The following is a 16,716-nucleotide window of genomic DNA, read 5'->3' on the forward strand; positions in this document are numbered from 1 at the left end:
CCCGAGCTCCGCGCCGGGTAGGGCGGCCCCGGGCCGGGGATGGGCGCTGGCGGCGGGGCGGCGGGGCGGCGGGACGGCTGGCGGCGGCGGACCCGCGCTCCGGCCGCGCCTCCCTGAGCCTCCCCCGGGGCCGGCGGGGGCGCGGGGAGGCTCGGGGGTGCAGGGGCGCGGGGGGCAGGGGCGCGGGGAGTGCGGGGGGCGAGGGGCGCGTCCACGTGGGTGGGCGGTGCCTGGAGCGTCTGACTGTCTCCCCCTCCCCTCCCCCTGGCTCCTCCTCTCCCGCTTTCCCCCTTCCCGCTCCCCCCTCCCGGCTCCCCCCCTCCGCGCTTCCCCCTCCCCGCTTCCCCCTCCCGGCTCACCCCCCCTCGCGGCTCCCCCCCTTCCCGACTCCCCCCCCTTCCCCCTCCCCTCTCCAGGCTCTCCCCTCTCCCTGTCCCCCCTCCCCCCACCCCTCCAGGCTCCCTCCTCCCCGCTCCCCTCTCCAGAGGGCTCCAGGCTCCCCCCCCACCCCCCACTTGGCTTTTAGTTCCTGCAGGATGGGAGGTCTGCCTTCTCCCCAGGCTTTTTCGCAAAAGGAAGCTGTTATTGATGGGAACTGGAGCTGCGCGACCTTTGACCTTTAACCCATTGTTGGTAGCCACGGAGATGCTGGCTTTTGCATTTTGTCCCTGTCCAGCCCCGTTTTCCCGCCTTCATCTTAGGGAAGTGACTTACTTTTCGTCGGAGGTCTCTATCTCGCATCAGCCACAGCCCTGGTGAAAGTGTTTTGTCGTTGGGAAAAACAGAAAAACAAAACAAAAAAGTAAACAAACAACAACAAAAATACGGACTTATCAAGTGACCAGGATGTCCACTTCCTTGACATCCTTTTTCGTTGGTGCCTTTTGGCGCTTGGGAGAACCGTGCGTGCGTTTAGAGCAGAGGGCTGTCTGCTGTCCTAGAGAGCCTTGGAAAACGAGGCTAGACATTCTGAAAGAGCAAGCACCATGTGTGTTTGTACAGTGTTTTGTTTTTTAGAACTTAAAAAGTGTTTAGTGCTTGCCATGCTTTGTGCAAAATGCTTCTTTCAAGGAATAACTTGCAGTGTATTCGTCCGTGCATGACGTTGGGCCGCTGCTCTGCTGCCTGTACACTTACTACACAGACGTTGGTCTAGGGACTTCTGTATGTTTTCGAGAACGGAAGACCGTCCCTTTCCAGTTCCAAAGTTTTCGACTTAGCAGAACATTTTGGAGTCCATGCCTCTTGGGCCTGCGAATGTGAATGAACTTGTTCCTGTTTATCGCCTGCTTAGCAATCTGACATTGGCTGATACTGATTGCTCAGGTCCACCTAGTGCAGGGATCCCAGGTGAAGAGTAAATGACTTTCCCAGCACCAATACAGGCCTTAAAACTTAAGGGTTTCTTCGGCAAATGGTGCCAGCTGAGTAGGACGGAGGACTCAGCATCTTAGGTGTACAGACCACGAAATGGAGTTTTAGACCCGCAGGAACCGTTGTTCCAGCTCCCCGAGTGGAATGTAGGCTGAAGGGTGGTTGGTAGCAGGCGCATTAAGACCCTTTGTGCCCTCCACTCCTGGTGCTTTCTGTGTGTCACAATGTAGATCAGAACTTTTATGGACTTGATTCTTACAATTGCCATATGGTCTTTGGTTTGGTTTGTGTTTTGTGGGGACGAGAGAATGAGGTAGTTGGTCAGTCGTACCTAAAACTTTGTGTTTACTGCCACAGGTCTCTCAGGGTCTGTTCAGAATATTCTTTTTAGACTTTTGGTGCCTGTGATCTTTGGAAATATGTAATAGTAACATAGTAAGTAATATGGCACTTTAAAATAACCACAATGTAGTTATAGTTTTTCACACATTATTTCAGCATTTGCTTTATTTTTTTCCTGGATTGCTTTGCCTTTTTCCTCTTTTATACACTTGCATTGGCAACGCTAATATCTGTGTCTCCGTTAATGAGGAAGGATAAATAATAGCATTTGGATAGCAAGAAACAGATTTTTGAGGCTGCGTAGAGGTCAAGGATAGTTAACCATTATAGATGATGCCCTTTCTGAGTGCCCTGAGTTACATTCAGCCTTCTCACAAAGTTGAAAATTTAAATTATCTTAAGCAGAAATTGCAAGCTCTACATTTACATTTTAGTGACTCAGTTTTTGCTATTCTAGGATACCCTTAGAATAATGATAATAACTAATGTTTGTTGAGCACTTACTGTCTATTAGGTACTGGGTCAGTGCTTTCTTGGCTGCAATCCTAAGCAAAGCTCTGTGACTGGGCGCTTTGATTGTGCCCATTTTGCCGAGAGACTTGAACCCAGGTCTCTAACTCCAGGACCCATGTTTTCCTTACTGTGCTGTTGTGCTGTGAAATTAGGGTACGTTATAGCCTCCTTATCTTCATAATGGGAATAATGCCCTGTAAATTGTGAAAATTAATTTTGAATTCATGATTGTGAAGTATGTTGGGGAGACTTTTGTTGAGTAGTCCTAACTTTAAAATGATTTTAAAAAATGATACAAAAAATAAACTTTCCAAATTTTTCAATATATTTCTTAGTTTCGGATGCTAATCATTACTGTTATTTCATATACATGCAATGATGAGTGTGCATGATTTTACTCTTATTACAAAAATTTTTACGGTTTTTGTTTATGGGAAAGAAAAAAATGGTACATATGGCAAGCTGAACCTATTATGTTTGATATGCTAAGACTTTGTGTCAAGCAGGTTGCACTTGTTTTGGTTGTTGCATAGTAGAAGCTGACCCAGAAATGGAAAGATGATATTCTGTATATAGTAAGAATTTTTTTAAGATCCAAAATTTTTCCATTTAAACATAAATGTTGATTCTTAAATCTGTGAAATAATGTAAACCGAACAACTGTCAGATTAATATTATTAAAAATGCTTTCACATTTTTATAGAAATTTTTATTGTTTTTTTTTTAAGTAATAAATTCAACTATGCTTCTGTAATATGTAAGTTTTGATTAAATTCTCAAAATTATTTATGCTAGATTCCTACATCTTTTAGATATTGTAACGTTAAAGTCCTTTTATCCTTTGATTCATTTAGGATCTGAACCAATGATGCTAGGGTCACCGACATCTCCGAAGCCAGGGGTTAATGCCCAGTTCTTACCTGGATTTTTAATGGGGGATTTGCCAGCTCCAGTAACTCCACAACCTCGATCAATCAGTGGCCCATCGGTAGGAGTAATGGAAATGAGATCACCTTTACTTGCAGGTAGGTAAACTGCTTAAAATAATTTCATAGTACTATTAATTAATATGTGTATTAGAGTTTTAAAAAAGAGTAATTCACTAGTTCACCCTTTTCAACACATTATCAATTAAAAAAAAAAGCAGTGCCTCTATTTTTAATTTTTAGAGTCTTGGAGTACAGGTATATGTCATATATGCTATTTTAATTCCAAGAACCATACATTAAAACTATGTTTATTGCATTCCATCCAATTTAGGATGCCCTTGATTATAAACTCACTGTTATCTTAAGTAGCACCAAGAAAGAAAAGCACTAAACATGATACAGTGTCAAGATACCATATTTTATAAATTGTCCATATCAGAGATGTTAAAGTGTGGAGGACTGGGGAAGAAATATTGTCATATAATTTCAACTGAATAACTTAATGCATTTAAATAACATAAATATAATAGCAAACATTCAGTCAAAATAACTGTGACTTGTTTTTTTTTTTTATTGAAATATAATCAACCTACAGTGCTATATTATTTTCAGTGTACAATGTATTGACTTGACAATTCTGTGTGTTACTCAGTGCTCATTATGGAAGGTATAGTCCCCAGCTGTCACCATACATTATTACAGTACTATTGACTATATTCCCTAGGCTGTGCTTTTCATCTCCATGGCTTGCTTATTTTATAACTAGCACCTTGTACCTCATAATCCCCTTTATTTTGCCATTCTCCCACTTATCTTCCCTCTGGCCATCACCAGTTCATTCTGTATATCCGAGAGTCTGGTTTGTTTTGTTATTTTAGTTGGTTTTCTAGATTCCACATACATGTAAAATCATGGTATTTGTCTTTCTCTGTCTGACTTCTTTCACTTAGCACAGTACCTTCTAGGACTTTATAGATGAATGAATAAAGAATGTGTAGGACATGTACACAATGGACTGTTACCTATAAAAAAGATGAGACCTTGCCATTTGTAACAATCAGAAGTGTAATTTGAAATTTGTAGATATGAGTTCTACTTCTAGCCATAGTAAGAGTTTCACCTTGTTTAATGAAAGGACTTACTCTACAAACTGTGGGGCAGTTTTTTACAGAGTTTGCAGTGATCAGCACAAAATATTAAAGATAAGTGAAGTTTTGACTATGAGAAGTAAAAATTAGCTGCAAAAATGATTGAATTCCAAATGTGAGCTAAAATCCTTTTAAGGGATTAAATGGAAAACTTCTTAATTTGATTGTTCTTAAAGTATTACTTGGTTTAAAGTGGTTTATTATTTTAAGATTGATCAGGGAAGGTAAAATTATATTTGATATAATTGACTTAACATTATTCTGGATAGCTTTTGTTTTCTATACAGTTGACCTTCAGACAATGCAGGGGTTAGAAGTACTGACCCCCTGGACACTTGAAAAATATATAATTTTGACTCCCCCAAAACTTAACTACGAATAGCCTACTATTGACTGGAAGCCTTACTGGTAACATAAATTAGTTGTCTGACACACACTTTGTATGTTATATATGTTATAAACTATCCTTGGGATCCCTGGGTGGCACAGCGGTTTGGCGCCTGCCTTTGGCCCGGGGCGCGATCCTAGAGACCCGGGATCGAGTCCCACATCGGGCTCCTGGTGCATGGAGCCTGCTTCTCCCTCTGCCTGTGTCTCTGCCTCTCTCTCTCTCTGTGACTATCATAAAATAAAAAATTAAAATAAAAAATTAAAACAACAACAAAAAAACCAAAAAAAACTATCCTTACGGTAAAGTAAAGCTAAAGAGAAGAAAATGTTATTAAGAAAATAAGGAGCACCTGGGTGGCTCAGTGGTTGAGCATCTGCCTTCAGCTCAGGGCGTGATCCTGGAGTCCTGGGATCAAGTCCCACATCCGGCTCCCCATGGGGAGCCTGCTTCTCCCTCTGCCTGTGTCTCTGCCTCTCTCTCTGTGTCTCTCATGAATAAATAAGTAAAACCTTTTTAAAAAAAAAATCATAAGAAAGATGGGGCACCTGTGTGGCTCAGTTGGCCGCTGACTCTTACTTTCTGCTCAGTCATGATCTCACGGTCCTAGGATTGAGCGCCACATTGGGCTCCGTGCTCAGTGGGGAGTCTGCTTGAAGATTCGCTCTCCCTTCTGCCCCTTGTCCTGCTTGTACGCTCTTTCACTCTCTATCTCTAAAATAAATTAATCTTTAAAAAATATAAGGATGGGGCGCCTTTGTGGTTCAGTCGGTTAAGCGTCTGCCTTTGGCTCAGGTCATGATCCTGGGGTCCTGGGATCGAGTCCTGCATCAGGCTCCCTGCTCACTGGGGAGTCTGCTTCTTCCTCTCCCTTTGCCCCTCGCCCTCTGCTCCTGCTCTGTTCTTGCTTTCTCGCTCTCAAAATTTTTTTTAAAAAAATCATAAAATAGATTTAAAGTACTGTACTGTAAAAAATCTGTGTATAGGTGGACCTGTACAGTTCATACTTGTGTCATTCAAGGGTCAAATGTATATTTCAAGTGTGTTTTTATTGTAGTTACTATATATTGAGTACATATGAGCCAGGCAATATGCTAAGCATTTTACGTTACTTTAATTCTTTTGTCAATCATAAGGGATAGATAGTAGTATCCCTGATTTTCAAAATAGGAAACTGAGACTAAATGCAATAAAGAATTGCTTAAGTCTACTTGTTAATAAGTGACAGAGCAGATCAGTCTTGTTTTACAGCCTACGCTCCAAATAGCCTAGGCTATACTATTTAAGTTCAGAGGATAAGTCATAACAGAGAATCTGGACTGTTTTACTATTTGGCATTGCTGGTTCTCTGACTTATAAAGACATCTTTATGTCCCCAAGAGTTGATTCTTTTCTTATATGTTTATAATGTACTTAAATATGCTTCTGTTGTGTGAAACATGAATGATACCTGTTTAATTTTGACAGTCAATTTCCACATTAGGGGATTATATTGATTCAAGTTTTCTACAAGCTGTAACTGTTTACCTACTATCAAGTGAAAAATAGGATTAAGTTTTGTATTGAAATGTTAAGGATTTTGTAGAGAAAGCAAAAACTACATGTATTTGTTAAAAACTAAAATTTCTGTTTTCTTATTCTGAAACCTTTCATTTACATGGAGTCTGAATCACCAGCATTGGCATAACTGGGAGTTTGTTAGAAATTCACAATCTCAGGCTTCACTTCACAAGTTCTGAATCAGAATCTGAATTTTTGACAGGATTCCCAGGTGATTTTTAAGTGTATTGAAATTTGAGAAGCCCTAGTAAACAAGAGTTTAAATCAACATATTAAAAATATAAATGAGAAAGAATCTTATCAGGAAGGTGGAAGAAAAGAAAAAAGAAAGGTAGAAAATTTCTTTGTTTTCTCATCTGACTGTATTTTTTGTACATTGTAGGTGGATCACCACCACAACCAGTTGTACCAGCTCATAAAGATAAAAGTGGAGCTCCACCGGTTAGAAGTATATATGATGATATTTCCAGCCCAGGACTTGGATCAACACCTTTAACTTCAAGAAGACAGGTGACATACACATTCATGTATATGACCCACAATAATTTCTTGTTTTTTTTATGTGGATGCACAGTGAAGATCAATGTTTTACTGAGGTTTGCTTTAGTGGAACTGTGTTGTACAGGATAAGCATTAAGGACATTTATCATAGGATCTACTTCGATTATGTTTATTTATTTTATTTTATTTTATTTTTTTTAAAGATTTTATTTATTCATCAGAGACAGAGAGAGAGAGACAGAGAGAGAGAGAGAGGGACAGAGAGAGAGAGAGAGGGGGGCAGAGAGAGAGAAGCAGGCTCCATGCAGGGAGCCTGACGTGGGACTCGATCCTGGGTCTCCAGGATCAGGCCCTGGGCTGAAGGCGGCGCTAAACCGCTGAGCCACCCGGGCTGCCCCTCGATTTTGTTTATCATGAAATGTATTTAATGTAATAGAACAACAGATTATTTTCTCAGATCAGTAATTCTGTGGTTTTATAGGTTCTGGTTTTATTTCAGTTGCTCCTCATGGTGAATTTTCAAAGTAGCTCTTATGAGCTTCATTTTATCATTGAGGAAACTAGGACACAGAAAGCTTAGGTAATTTTTAAGATTAATGCAACTAGTGTAGTGGAGCTATGGTTTAAACCCAGGCAGTCTTCAGTCTAGAGCCAGCGTTTGTAACCGCCATGCCGCACTACTGTGGTTAGTTGAAAGGTAGTATGGGTTTTTCTTTATAGGCAACGAAGTTTAGTTGCCTATATAGTTGCAAGTTTTCTGTCACTTTTGTGCTTAGCAGGACTTAAAACTGTGTGTCAGTTAAACTGATAAGTTCTTTGAATAAAGACATTTTTTCTGTTTGGTTTGGGAAAATGTAGCATACTAGGTCTACCTTTTTTTTTTTTTTTTTTTTTTTTAAACCTACTTGTTTTAAAGCAAAAGTAATACATTGGGTTGAACACATTACCTCTCTTTCCAACGCTTTTATAACTGCTATACTCTCCAGCACAGTAGCCACTGGCCAACTGTGGCTATTGACATTTGAAATGTGGCTCTTCCTGTACTAAACTGAGATATACTTAAGTGTTAAATACACACCCAGGACGCCTGGGTGGCTCAGCAGTTGGGCGTCTGCCTTCGGCTCAGGGCGTGATCCCAGAGTCTGGGATCGAGTCCCACATTGGGCTCCCTGCATCGTTTCTCCCTCTGCCTGTGTCTCTGCCCCTTTCTCTGTGTCTCTGGTGAATAAATAAATAAAAACTTAAAAAATACACACCAGATTTTGAAGACTAGAAAGAAAGTGAACTACCTCATTTGCTTTTTTTGTTAATTACATATTGAAAATGATAATAATTTGTTTGTACTAGATTAAATAAACTACTTGTTTTTATTTTCTTAATGTGTCTATGAAATTTAAAATTACTTATATTGTTTGTGTTATATTTGGACAGTGGCATTCTAACAAATCAGAATATTCTGGCCTGGGATATTTTTCTAAAGACTGACAAGTAAATCTGTTGTTTAGTTTGGTATGAGAACCACTGGCTTATAAATTCATGCTAGTTTTCATTACTTCTCTGATGATCAATGAAAACAAAGGTAGTTTACAGTTACTGGTGTGTTCAAAATATTTAAAAGTCTTCTGTCATAATTTGTAGAGAATGTTTTTGACTTAAAAGTTGGTAAGAATATTAGTAAAGCCTAAACTAGTTTTGCCCCCTGAGGCCTCTTTCTAATCATGAAAGAAACTGGCATTAAGAATTGAACAATAAAAAAAAAAAAAAAAAAGAATTGAACAATATAATGTATTTTGTATCTCTCTTAATATAATTTCAGCATTTTGTTCTGGTTGCTAGATGATAGCCAAATTTTAGATTTCCTTAATTGAGGACGTTGCAGAAAAAAATCTATATATTTATTTCTAGAGAAAGAGTCTGTTCTTATTTTTGATTAGATAATGTTGTCTTTGTTTATAGAAGGACTTCTAACTGTTTAATCTTTAGTTTTCTCACATTTAAAGGGATTTGTATGGATAATTTTCTTGCTCTATAACTTTCTACTTGTAGAGGCAGAGATACGCTGTCTTTTATTATGTAGATTGATTTGACTATTTTTTCATGGTTTGTAAATGTCTGTTTACAAATAGGTCTGTCATCTTTCTATTTTTCTGTGTGAGCTTGGTGATCTGAAGAACCACGTGCTCTCCGTTATTTCAAATACTGTGTACGTTAGGGATTAAAACCTAATAGCAAGTTACTTTCTACTAAAAATAGTGTCTTTCTCTGATGTGTCTTATTTTATTTATTTTTTTAAAGATTTTATTTATTCATGAGAGACACAGAGAGAGAGAGGCGAGACACAGGCAGAGTGAGAAGCAGGCTCCATGCAGGGAGCCCAATGTGGGACTTGATCCCAGGACTCTAGGATCACGCCCTTGGCTGAAGGCGGCGCTAAACCGCTGAGCCACCCGGGCTGCCCCATGATGTGTCTTATTTTAAAGAATATGCTAAAGGGTTCAGCATATTTTAGATTAATACTGCTCAGTGGGAAAAGTTGGAGTACTCTTAGATTGTGAACTAATTAGAGGCCTCTGTAGTACCTCCTGGCATGCAATTGTCTAATGAATGAAACCTTCCAACACTCACTGCATTTACATTATGGTTAGAAGTTAGAACTTTGTGTTTTTACTTTAACATTCTATTCTGTTTTCATGTAGCCAAACATTTCAGTGATGCAGAGTCCTCTTGTTGGAGTTATGACAACTACTCCTACTCCTGGAGCAGGTAAATAATGCCATTTAACATTAAAGACTAATCTCCTTGATAATTGCCAAAATTTTTTCTTTTACGTTTCAAACTTGGAGACTTACTCAAATGTTAGTAATTTCATTTGGGCAGGAAATACTTTGTAAATTGAGGTTTTTCCCTGATTTTATAGGTAGGATGTGATATTCTCAAAACATTAAGAGTTTTTGAAAAAATACATACTTTAAAAAAATTATTGGAAAGTGCACATGTGAGTGGCGGAGAGGGACAGAGGAAAAGGGAGAGAGAGAATCTCAAGCAGACTCCTTGCTGAGTGTGTAGCCTGTCCCAGGTCTCAGTACCACGACCCTGAGATCATGACCTAAACCAAAATCAAGAGTCGGCCACCCAGGCGCCCCCCAAAAATACATACTTAATACATACAGAATAGTACATACACTATTAAGTTACTCTCCTGAGTAACTAAAACCTGTGATTTAAAAAGGGGGTGTTGCAATTGGGAAGAAAAGGAATTACAGAGACCGAGCAATAAAGGTGTTTTGAAAGAAGTTAATGCATACCTATAGATCTAAATGTTATTAACTACAAACATTCACTGATTATATGTAGTTTTTCTTTATTTTTTAATTTAATTTTATTATTTTTAAAATATTTTCTTTATTTATTCATGATAGACACAGAGAGAGAGAGAGAGGCAGAGACACACACAGGCAGCTGGAGAAGCAGGCTCCATGCCGGGAGCCTGACATGGGACTCGATCCCGGGTCTCCAGGATTGTGCCCTGGGCCAAAGGCGGATGCTAAACCGCCGAGCCACCCAGGGATCCCCTGTAGTTTTTCTTTAATGGTATTTTTATCACCATTAGCTTCATCATTAGCACACTCTTCCTACATATTCATATCGCCTGTCACATGTTCGCTCAACAAATACATGAACACATAACCATGTACCAGACCCTGGGAAACTGAACAAAATAGATAACCCTTACCTCTGTGGAGCTTGCATTTATTTACAGAATTTACATTTATAAATAAAATAATTAAATTACAAAGTTTGTTAGAAAATAATGCATTTTATGGAGAAAAACTAAGCAAAGAGGGTAAGTAGTGGGTGTCAGGGCTTAGGATTTTAAGTAAGGTAGTATATTAGTTTTCTGTTGTTGCCATAATAAATTACCACGATTTTAAAAATGGCTTAAAAAGCAGATCTAGAGGTGAGAAGTCTGAAATGGATCTCAGTGGGCTGAAATCAAGGCATTGGTAGAGAGCTGTGTTTAGTTTTTGGAGGCTTTGGGGGACAATCTGTTCACTTGCCTTTTCCATCTTCTAGAGGCCTCGCACGTTTCTTTGCTTGTGATCGCCTTCCTCATCTTCAAAACTGGCAGCTTTGCGTCTCTGGTCATTTCTTCTGTAACCACATCTCTGTCCCCCTCTTAAATTCCCTTGTGAGTACATTGGACTCTACTGGATAATCTGGGATAATCTCCTTATTTTAAGGTCAGCTGATTAGCAGCCTTAACTCCATCTGCAATCTTAATTCTCCTTTCCCATGTAACATGACTTCTTCCCAGGTTCTGGGACTAAGAACATGAACATCTCTGGGGACAATTACTCTGCTTCCTATAGAAGGGTAGAGGAAAAGTAACATTTGTTCAGAAACCTGAACTAAGTAAGGGAAGTAGGGAAAGTGTTCTAAAAAGAGGAAATAGCAAGTACAAAGGCACTGAAGTGGGAGTGTATCTGGGGTGTTCAAGGAGGCTAGTGTGAAATGGTGCGAGTGAGGGGTAAAACAGGAAATGAGGTCAGAATGATAACGGGGACCCTTAGTTCGGGGACTTGTATGTCATTATATCAACTGATCTTTACCCAGAAAAGGTGGAAAACAAATAGGATGAAACTGCTGCTGTAGTGATTGTAGACTTTGGGGTGAGGGGTGGGGTAGAAGCAGGGAGACCAGGCTACTACTGCGTTAATCCAAATGAGGGACAAAGCAGAGTAGGAAAGGAGAAAACGAGGAATAGCAACAAGATGGAACCAAAGAAGCAATAGCAAGACAATAGATTTAAAATGAACCAAATCGGGCACCTGGGTGGCTCAGTGGTTGAGTATCTGCCTTTGGCTCAGGAAGTGATCCTGGAGTCCCGGGATCAAATCCCACGTCCGGCTCCCCATGGGGAGCCTGCTTCTCCCTCTGCCCGTGTCTCTGCCTCTGTCTCTGTGTCTCTCATGAATAAGTAAAAGTCTTAAAAATAAGGATGTAAATAAATAAATAAAATGAACCAAATCTACAATTGTTATAAAATGAAATGTACTGAACATTCCAGCAAAAGGCAGAGATGATCAGAATGGGTAATAAAAGCAATATCCAATGACTAGTTAGATCTTTTGATCTTCCAGGCAGTTTCAAGCAGTCTGAATTTTCATTAGGCAGTGTCCTCATAGTCTCTCTGACCTCCTCCTTCTGTTGTATTTCTGACATATCTGGCCTTTGCTATTAAGGGCTCATTTGATTACTCTGGGTTCCCTGGAATAACCCAGGGTAATTCCTTATTTTAAGGTCTAGCTAATTAATAACCTTAATTCTTTTGCAAAGTCCCATCTCAGCAGTACCTGGATTAGTGTTTGAATTACCAGTCAAATCAGGGGACAGAAACTTTGAGGAGGTATCTTTAGATTTCTGTTTGCCATCTTAATCATAGTGAAAATTCTAGATTTGTTACTTCCGTTTCAGTTACATATGTTTGGTGGAATGTGCTGGGGGAATTAGTTCAGGGTTTAATCTTAATCTGATCATAGAAATAGGTAGATGACAGTGCTGTTATTTGAGTAGTTGCTGAGTCAGTTATTGAGTTAGTAAATGATCCCAGGGACATTGAAAATGCAAAAACACATAATGTTAAGTAGTGTATTTTATTCTTTAAAGGGTCTTTTAATGTTTGAAGAGCAAACATAGTATTCTTACTGTTGTCAAGTGAAAGAGCATATAATTAAAGTTAATTAGACATCCTTTGTAATTTTTTTCTAATAGTTTAACTTCTAGGAGCTTCTTGTATTTTTAGAAATTATATGTGAAAATATAAGAACCATGGTAGGAGGAAAATACATGTATCATAAATTGGCCACTGGGAGCCACTGCTGCTTCTACTTTGAGGTTAAGGAATTTATGTGTACAAAGTCTAAATGGAGTAGAAGTGGAAAAAAAGTGTTTTTGAAAATATGTGATGAGCCTGAGGATCTATCATACATGGTCAGTAATAGGCAAGAATTGGGAAAAGGAGTTGACTTGAGAAAATTGAAGGGAAACATAAATTTCTTACTTAGAGCTATTTTTTTAAGCTCCTATAGTGTTAAATAAATGGAAACTTCTGTATATAATTTGTAATTTTTAGCTTCTGAGATTGGCAGCTTTTATAAAGCGATGTCATGGGACTTGATGATGTGACTTATTTTATGCTTAGGTCTTTGTTTCCAATAAGGAGTTTGTTTTTATTTCATAGCTGATGTTAAAATCTTTTGAAAAATCTTATTTCTGATGCAGGGAAATCTTGACAAAGTGGAAACTCTAGAGAATTTCAGAAACACTTTTCAACCATGGGATATTATTGCCCTGAATATATGTTTGCCCTATTTCCCCATCCTTACTCTTCAGTTTTCTTCTGCTACTATTTAAATGTTCCTCTGCTTTTTACACTCTTTTAAATTTTTTCTTAAATTTTTTTTGGGAAGTTCTTTCCCATATCTATCAGTTGTCTTCTCAGATGGTTACCAGTTTTATCTATCTACAATTTGAATGTGAGAGCCCTTATTTTAGCATATGGCTAACAGAGTAAGTATGATATGCAGACTATAGCACTTCTGACTGCTTTTGTTGATGCTAGGGACTCCGAGTTCTGATAGTGTTCCCAGAAGGGAAAGGAAAGGGCTAGTTTCTCTGTGAGGGACCTTTTACTGAAAAGGGTTATGGGGTTAGTAGCTCCTTGTATGTGCTCCTGTATGGCTCCTTCTGCTCAGCTCCTGTCTTTCTCCATTACTGGATTATGAACTCATTCAGGACATTAATTCCCCCCCCCCCCCCTTTTTTCACCCATTATTTACCCATCACAGAGCTGGTTATAAAGGGACCTCAGTAAATATTTGTTGACTGAATGGATTGATGTAAGTTGTAGTGAGTTGAATGGTGGCCACAAAATGACATGTCTGTGTCCTAATCCCCAGAACCCCTGTGGTTAAAACAAGTAGTTAAGATCATGAGAGGAGGAGCTCCCAAGGAAAGCTAGGGAGTTAAGGAGAGAGAAAGATGGGGAGAAGATAATCCTGGTAATTACCTTGCTAGTCCTGAATCCAGTTATTAGTGTCCTGAACATTCAGGAGAGAGATTTGACACAGACCTGAGAGACCTGCAGAGGATAAGATGATGTGAAGACTGAGGCAAAGATTAGAGTATTGGCACTAAGAGCCAGTCAACACCAAACATGCCAGCAGTAACCAGAAGGTAAGAGAGGCAAGCAGTGGGTTTTCTCTTCGTGCCTTTGGCATACATTTAACCCTTTTGAAAATTTGATTTATCTTGGACTTCTGGCCTCCAGAATGGTGAAAGAATAAATTTCTGTTGTTTTAAGCCACCCAGTATGTGGTAATTTGTTACAGGAGACACAGAAAGCCAATATATATGTTATGTTTTGAGGCAGTGACATCCCAGTGCCAAAAAACATATTGGAATATTTGTGTGCAACTTGGCATGACATAGTGTTTTTAAAAAAAATAATTTTAGTAAACAATAACCTTATTCTAGATTGCATTAATTTCAGATGCTGCTAAAACAAATTATTGCAGATTTATGGTGTGAAACAACTCAAATTTATTAAGATTCTAGAAGTCAGAAGTATAAAATGTGTCTAAAATCAAGGCATTTTTTAGGCCTATATTCTTTTCTGGGGGTTCTAGGGCTAAATCTTTTTTTTTTCTCTCTCTCTTCCGGCTTCTAGAGTTGTCCATATTCCTTGGTTCATGGTTCCCTACCATCTGTGAAGCCTGTACTAGCCACTTGGGCCTTTCTTATATCACTCTTTTCCTTCCCCATGTATGGAACCTTGTGATTATGTGGACCTACTAGGTTAATCCATAACAGTCTTCTCATTTAAAATCAGATGATTAGCAGTCTTAATTTCATCTACATCCCTTATTTCTTTTTATCATGTAATATTATGTACTCAGTTTCTGGATATTAGGACCTGGCATCTTTGGGAGACCATTTTCTCCCTACCATATTTTTAAAAAAGTAGTCACCAAAATTTATATAATCTCATGCCGGACTAACCATAGGATCATGGGGTGGTATCTAGTTTTGGTGGGGATAATATTTTACATTTTTTAGTCAAAACCATAAAAGGAGATAGTTTTAGAAAATCAATGAAATGTAGCATTCTTTAGCTTTATTTCTCCAGAACCAAAATGTAGCATTCTTTAGCTTTATTCCTCCAGAACCAATCAGTCCAGATCTTAGAGCTATTCCTTTTGGAATTTAACTCCATTTATCTAATTGAGATGGTGTATTAGCTTTCTATTGGTGCTGTACCAAATAACCACAAATTTAGTGGCTTAACATAACTCAGATTTATTTTCAAACAGTTCTAGAAGTCAGAAGTCCAGAAAGGCTAGAGTCAAAGTGTTCATAGGGCGGGTTTCTTCTGGAAGTTCTAGGGAGAAAGAATCCTTTTTTTTTCCCCCTGGTTTCTAGCTGTATTCTTTGGTTTGTGGCCTCTTTCATCTTCAAAGTGTATCTCTCCAATCTGTTTCCATCATCACATCCCCTCTGTAGTTAAAATCTCCCTCCTTCTTCCTTTTGTAAGGGCACTAGTGGATATATTGGGGGCCTATCTGAATAATCTTGGATAATCTCCCCATTTCAAGATTGTTAATCACATCTGCAGAAGAGTCCCTTTTGCCATATTAGGTAAATATTCACAGGCTGCAGGTATTGAGATGTAGTCATGTTGGAGGTCCATTACTCAACCATATATGATTATGTATGTTAACTGATTTTCAGTTTTCAGTATTGGTAATTTATCTTAAGGCAATTGGAGATAATCTGTCTTACATCCCATCCCCCACATTATCTGAATATAAGTATGTCAGACTTTACTCCTTTTGTCAGTGTTTCTGACTATATAAACACTTTTTTATGCTGAACCAAATAGTATAATTATCCTTTCTCTAAAATTTGTATTTCTCATTAAGTTAATAATTGTTTTTTTTCTATTTGATTTTCTCTGTGCCATCTGCTACCTTTATTTTAAGCAAATGTTGTTGCTAAGATACTTATCTGTCTTTTAAAAAATGCTCAAAGACCGTTTCAAATACTGTTTTGTTTTGCTTTAAACTGAGACCTTCTCTCTCTTAGCCTCTCTTTTGGCGGTTTGCTGTTTCAGCATGGTATACAGCTATCATCCTAGAACTTGCCTTAGCAAGTTTCTAGACTTGAGCTATTTTTCCTACATGATATGCTTTCTTCTTTCTTAGTTTATTTGCTCATTTTGGTGAGGAACATATTTGTTTGAGTGGCGTTCTAAGAAAGCTTGTGAAGGAAATGAAATTAAAAAAAAAAAAAAAAGGAAATGAAATTTAAGACCTCATATCTGAAATGCTTTTTTTTTTTTTTTTCCCCCGTCTTCACATTGGATGCTGATTTGGCTGGGTATAGTATTTTAGTTCAGAATTTTGGAGGCATCATTCCATTGTCTACAAGCTTCTAGTGTTTCGTGGAAGTCACTTGTGATGATTTCTTAGGCTTTTGTATGTTTCGAAAAATTTAAGATCGCTCTATGGTTAGTATACTCAATTTCACAACTGTGCTTTGATGTGGGACTTTTTCATTTGTTTTCCTGGGGAATTGATTTATAGATCCTTTAAATCAAAGCACTTAACCTACAGTTCTGGGAAATTTCCCTGTATTTGTTTGGTAATTATTCTTCTGTTTGTTTGTTTGTTTGTTTGTTTGTTTCCTGTTTCTGGAATTCCTTTTGTTTGTGAGCACTGAAGAGATTTCTAATGTTCTACTTTTTCTCTCTTATGGGGTCTTTTATGTATGTATTCTACTTGGTGGGACATGTCTTCAGTCTCAGTTTCCAACTCTTGTAATAATTTTTTATTTTCCCTGTTTTTAATTTTTATTCTCTAAATGTACTTTAAAACATAGTATCCTTTTCTTGTTTTATGGA

At 38.5% G+C, this 16,716-nt stretch overlaps 1 protein-coding gene across 3 annotated transcripts in view; it reads left to right on the top strand.

Annotated features, from left to right (window-relative positions):
* Window positions 1-16,716, top strand: part of NUP35 (nucleoporin 35) — a 39,815-nt gene that overhangs the window by 5,815 nt on the left and 17,284 nt on the right. For 2 of the 3 annotated variants that reach the window (XM_038585051.1, XM_038585050.1), the window contains exons 2-4: window positions 3,084-3,254; window positions 6,637-6,764; window positions 9,452-9,518. In XM_038585051.1, coding sequence (XP_038440979.1) covers window positions 3,095-3,254; window positions 6,637-6,764; window positions 9,452-9,518 — 355 coding nt within the window. In that variant the 5' untranslated portion in view covers window positions 3,084-3,094. Of the gene's footprint in view, window positions 1-2,170; window positions 2,383-3,083; window positions 3,255-6,636; window positions 6,765-9,451; window positions 9,519-16,716 lie in introns of those variants that run through there. The other variant, XM_038585052.1, reaches the window with a different exon arrangement.

The sequence above is a fragment of the Canis lupus genome, chromosome 36, assembly GCF_011100685.1.
Source record: "Canis lupus familiaris isolate Mischka breed German Shepherd chromosome 36, alternate assembly UU_Cfam_GSD_1.0, whole genome shotgun sequence".
Taxonomy (NCBI): domain Eukaryota; kingdom Metazoa; phylum Chordata; class Mammalia; order Carnivora; family Canidae; genus Canis; species Canis lupus.